Consider the following 1,748-nt stretch of genomic DNA (forward strand, 5'->3'; position numbering starts at 1 on the left):
AAGTGATCGCGGCGGAAGGGGAGATGCTGGCTTCCCGTGCCTTGAAAGAGGCCAGTGATGTCATTTCCACGAGTCCAGCCGCTCTTCAGGTACGTTCCACCTCCTGCCTCCTCGAGAAACGTCAAAGATATCTTTGTAATTCCACTCTCTCTCTCTCTTTCTCTCTCTCTTTCTCTAATTATCCTCGTCCCGTTTAATTCGAGAAAACGAATTACTTCTCTTGCACCCAACCAATCCCCAAACGTATCCCCCTCCTTCGATTATTCCATACGAACGAATATCGATCTCTCTACATATATATATGTGTGTGTGTATGTATGTTGTGTATGTATTCCATGCACAGCTAAGGTATCTGCAAACGCTGAGCAACATATCCGCGGAGAAAAACTCGACCATCATCTTTCCGTTGCCGGTCGAATTCTTGACACCGTTCTTCAACCGTGGCTCGTCGAGTCAGATCGAGGGCCAGGGGAATGGAATTGGAACGGAATCAGGGGAGCAGGGATGCGCGGGCCGACTCACGACTCGGCCTCACGTTCACTCGAATGGAAACATGCCGGCTAAGTGAAGATAGGTAGGTAACGTTTCGAGTTTGATCGTCTCTAGGCCGGAATTCTCGCGTGATCTTTGATACACGCTCGACTGGAAACCTGTTTGTACGCGTTTGCTCAAAGCGTCTCTTCGTCTCTCGAGCAGACGTCATTCCTGATCAACGAGTCGCTTGTTAAATAAACCGATGTAATTTCCAAGGATTTACAAGGATTTCGATCTATCGAGAATTCAGTGGACTCGATCGTCGCGGAACACGAGTATATATTGCCGTTCTGAAAGTAATTTCGCTTTTTCACATGAGCGGCGCTAGTCGTACGTTTATCCACAGCCAACTTCGTTCTAAACCGTGTTGTTATGTATATTTTGAAAGTTAGCATTTCACGATTTATTTGTAAGAAAAATTTGTTTAATTCTGTTGTGCGGTTGTGTTTTTCGTGCGTGATATCAAAAAGAACATTTTCGGTTCGATTATATCGATTATATTTTACCGAAAAGGTTAAAAATGCCGTTCAGGCAAGAAAAAGGTTACGTGAAGTGAATGGAAGCGAATGAAGTGCATGGAAAAGGTTATATCAAGTACGCTAGTGACAAAACTGATTTTCAAAATTTCATTCTGATGATTTCGACGTTAAAGATGCGTCATATTCTGGATTCGCACCGGTCGAAGTTGATGAAAACAAAATAAAGACATCGTTCGAAGCAAACCGACGAATAACAACTCGAAGAAATTGCTACGAGATCGAACTCGACTGTTTGTGATCGTGTGAAACGAACTTGGTGTTTCATTGTCGTGAAAAAAAACGAAATTACTTTCCGAACAACCCAATAAATAAGGATTGATTCGAAAGGCTAGAAGGATTAAACGAGTCGTCGGGAGAGGAGTTTCTCGTCGTCACGTTCCAGGCGTTGGAGCGTGGCGCGAAAGCACGTGCTCACCTCCCTCCTTTCTCCGCCCCTGTCGTCGTCGTTTCCTCGCTTGGAGGAAGCTCGGGCTAAAGTAGAGCTGCGTACATGGCGGCCGCGTCTACCTCCTCTTTATGGAACGATGTAAAACGGAAATTGCGCAAGCCCCCGCATTGAAATTTACGTATCGAATGATAACGAACTTCCTCGAACAGCCGCATGAACCTCGAGCGTTTCTAAAGCGGAACATAGGAGAGAGAAAATAAGAGAGAGAGAGAGAGAGAGAGAGAGAG

General features: G+C 45.2%; 1 protein-coding gene and 1 long non-coding RNA gene across 3 annotated transcripts in view; one reads left to right on the forward strand and one right to left on the reverse strand.

Annotated features, from left to right (window-relative positions):
* The window catches only part of LOC102671764 (band 7 protein AGAP004871-like), an 11,593-nt gene extending 10,978 nt beyond the window's left edge, over window positions 1–615 (forward strand). For both annotated transcript variants that reach the window (XM_031512857.1, XM_031512858.1), the window contains exons 6-7: window positions 1–89; window positions 344–615. The exon at window positions 1–89 is cut by the window's left edge and continues 1 nt beyond it. In XM_031512857.1, the coding sequence (XP_031368717.1) occupies window positions 1–89; window positions 344–568 (314 nt within the window). In that variant the 3' untranslated portion in view covers window positions 569–615. The remainder of the gene's footprint in view (window positions 90–343) is intronic.
* The window catches only part of LOC102671675, a 17,702-nt gene that overhangs the window by 2,262 nt on the left and 13,692 nt on the right, over window positions 1–1,748 (reverse strand). The gene's annotated exons all lie outside the window — the stretch shown is intronic.

The sequence above is a fragment of the Apis dorsata genome, unplaced genomic scaffold (assembly GCF_000469605.1).
Source record: "Apis dorsata unplaced genomic scaffold, Apis dorsata 1.3 scaffold_524, whole genome shotgun sequence".
NCBI lineage: Eukaryota > Metazoa > Arthropoda > Insecta > Hymenoptera > Apidae > Apis > Apis dorsata.